This window comes from Primulina tabacum, chromosome 5 (genome assembly GCF_025594145.1).
Source record: "Primulina tabacum isolate GXHZ01 chromosome 5, ASM2559414v2, whole genome shotgun sequence".
Lineage (NCBI taxonomy): Eukaryota > Viridiplantae > Streptophyta > Magnoliopsida > Lamiales > Gesneriaceae > Primulina > Primulina tabacum.
In genome coordinates, this window is record NC_134554.1 from 27,005,082 (window position 1) to 27,007,678 (window position 2,597).

The window sequence follows — 2,597 nt, forward strand, 5'->3', positions numbered from 1 at the left end:
CCGCTGGTGAAATCAGTACTACTCCCACCCCACTTCCATACACCTTCCAAGGGTCTTCATTCTCCTGATGCACAGTCTCAGCCAGAAAATCGGCTAAGGCTTGTGCTTTAATAGCTATTATCGGCTCATACTGGATGTCATATTCTCCCAACTCCGTAGTCCATTTAACCAGGCGGCCGGACATATTAGAATGAGTGAGGATTCTGCCCAACGGACTATTAGTAAGCACCACAATTGGATGAGATAGGAAATAGGGTCTCAAGCGTCTCGCTGTCATCACTAAAGCCAAAGCCAATTTTTCCAACCCTGAGTATCTGATCTCTACCCCCCTTGAGTGCATGCGAGACATAATAGACTGGCTGTTGAGTTGATCCCTCCAACTTGACAAGGACCGAACTCACAGCTTCCACGGTGGCAGATAGATATACCCACAAAGGCTCACCTGCTGTCGGTTTGGCCAGGACAGGCAGCTCAGCAAGGTATTTTTTCAACTCTTCAAACGCTTTCTCGCAAGCTGGATCCCATTCAAATTTTTTTGCCTTTCTCAAAGTCCAGAAGAACGGTAAGCTTATGTGGGCGGACCTCGAGATAAAACGCGCTAATGCGGCAATCCTCCCTGTCAACTGTTGAACATCTTTGGGTCCCCGAGGAGAGACCATATCTTGGATAGCTTGAACTTTCTCGGGGTTGGCCTCAATCCCCCTCTCTATCACCATATAACCCAGAAACTTCCCACTCCTCACCACAAAGATACAGTTCTGAGGATTGAACTTCAGCCCATAGGTCCTGAGAGTGGAAAAGGTATCCACTAAGTCAGGTATGAGTTGGGTCGAATCCTTAGACTTTACCATGATGTCGTCCACATATACTTCGACATTCCTTCCCACCTGCTCAGAAAAGACTCTATCCATCAATCGTTGATACGTGGCTCCAGCATTTTAGAGTCCGAAGGGCATTACCACGTAGCAGAAAGTTCCTTCAGAGGTGATGAAACTCACTTTATCTTGATCTTCCACAGCCAAGGGAATTTGATGGTATCCCTGATAAGCGTCCAGCATGCACAGATATTGATGCCCAGCTGTGGAGTCCACCAACTGATCTATCCGAGGCAAAGGATAACAATCTTTAGGACATGCCTTGTTGAGATCTCTGAAGTCCACACACATCCTCCACTTCCCTAAACTCTTCGGAAAGGACGACATTCAAGAGCCAAGTAGGAAATTGTACCTCTCGAATGTGCCCCGCACTGAGCAACTCCCTCACTTCTTTCTTTATAACTATATCCTTCTCCGGCCCGAAGTGTCTTTTCTTCTGCTTCACGGGACGAGAATTTGGTAAGATGTTTAATCGGGGTTCTGCTACATCTAGGCTCGTCCCTGTGAGCTCTTGGGCTGACCAAGCGAACCCGCTGAGATTAGACTGTAAACAAGTAATGAGTTCATCCCTGACCTCTGGGTCAAGGTCAGGGGCTATTCTTAGCGTCTTTTTGTCGGGCCCCAATGTCACGATCTCCGGCTTCTCATCTATCACTTCATGAACCTCCCTCACTACTACGGGCAACCCACTTCGTCCCCTTCTAATCATAATGACCTCCACACGCGCCCTCTTCCATTCTTCTTTTACTATCCCCTCATAACACCGACGCGCGACCCTCTGGTCCCCGCACAAGACTCTAACCTCCTTCCCTACGGGAAACTTCAACTTCTGATGATACATGGACGCTATGGCTCTGAAATCCTTTAGGGCTGGACGCCCCAGAATTCCATTGTAAGTAGATGGGGTGTCCACCACAGTAAATGTTGTCATCTTTGTTACCCGCCGAGGCTCATGTCCCAAAGATAGAGGAAGGACAATCTGACCGAGCAGCGGGATGGCATGTCCTGCAAATCCATATAGAGGAGTAGAGATTGGCTCGAACTCAAATCCCTCCACCTTCATCTGATCCAGAGTGCTCTTGAACAGGATATTAACAGAGCTTCCATTATCAATAAAGATTCGTGCCACATCATAATTGGCAACAGTGGCCGTTACCACCAAGGCATCGTGATGAAGAGCCACAATGCCCCAGAGGTCATCTGGTCCAAAACTGATGACAGGATCCTAGGGTAAGTCCGTACCCCTAGATATTTCAAAATTCTCCAACCTCCTGCCATGCGCCTTTCGCACTCGCCCGGAATCCCCATCAGTAGCTCCCCCCGAGATCATATGAATCATTCCTCTCGTAGGGTGGTTATCCTCATTCGTTCCCCTCCTCGGTTCAGGGGGCTCCCGAGGGGCATCTTGACCTCAACCTTCTCTCCTCGGCTCCTCGGCCCTCTGATGTATCCACGGAGGGCCTCGACCTCGCCTAGAAGATGGGCGAGATCTCAATTCACTCCTGGACGAGGATCCTTCTTGTCTACCCCGCGGAGGAGGTCGGGCACTACTCTCAACTCTCTGCGACTTCTCATCCCTCTCCCTTGACTCCCTCACCTCCATCACCTTATCCCGACTCCTATTCAGAGGAACATGTGATGAGAATTGTCCTCTACTTCTAGTTTTGTCCTCCTCCCTCTCGCATGCACCCCTCGTCTTACCGCCTCTCTCGGCTCCCTCCA

General features: G+C 49.6%; 1 protein-coding gene across 1 annotated transcript; it reads right to left on the reverse strand.

Annotated features, from left to right (window-relative positions):
* Nucleotides 1-218: 218 nt before the first annotated feature.
* On the reverse strand, nucleotides 219-1,938 carry LOC142544307 (uncharacterized). Its single transcript, XM_075651367.1, has 3 exons — nucleotides 1,228-1,938; nucleotides 960-1,040; nucleotides 219-887 (listed from the first exon to the last, which is right to left on the reverse strand). The coding sequence occupies exons 1-3, from the start codon at nucleotides 1,936-1,938 to the stop codon at nucleotides 219-221; spliced, it is 1,461 nt and encodes a 486-aa protein (XP_075507482.1).
* Nucleotides 1,939-2,597: the final 659 nt, after the last annotated feature.

Coding starts and splice junctions, on each gene's coding strand:
- LOC142544307 (XM_075651367.1), bottom strand. CDS start 1,938: ATGAAGGTGGAGGGATTTGAGTTCGAGCCAATCTCTACTCCTCTATAT. Junction 1,041..1,227: donor GTGCGGGGCACATTCGAGAG/GTACAATTTCCT, acceptor GACGCTTATCAG/GGATACCATCAAATTCCCTT. Junction 888..959: donor AAGGAACTTTCTGCTACGTG/GTAATGCCCTTC, acceptor TTTTCTGAGCAG/GTGGGAAGGAATGTCGAAGT.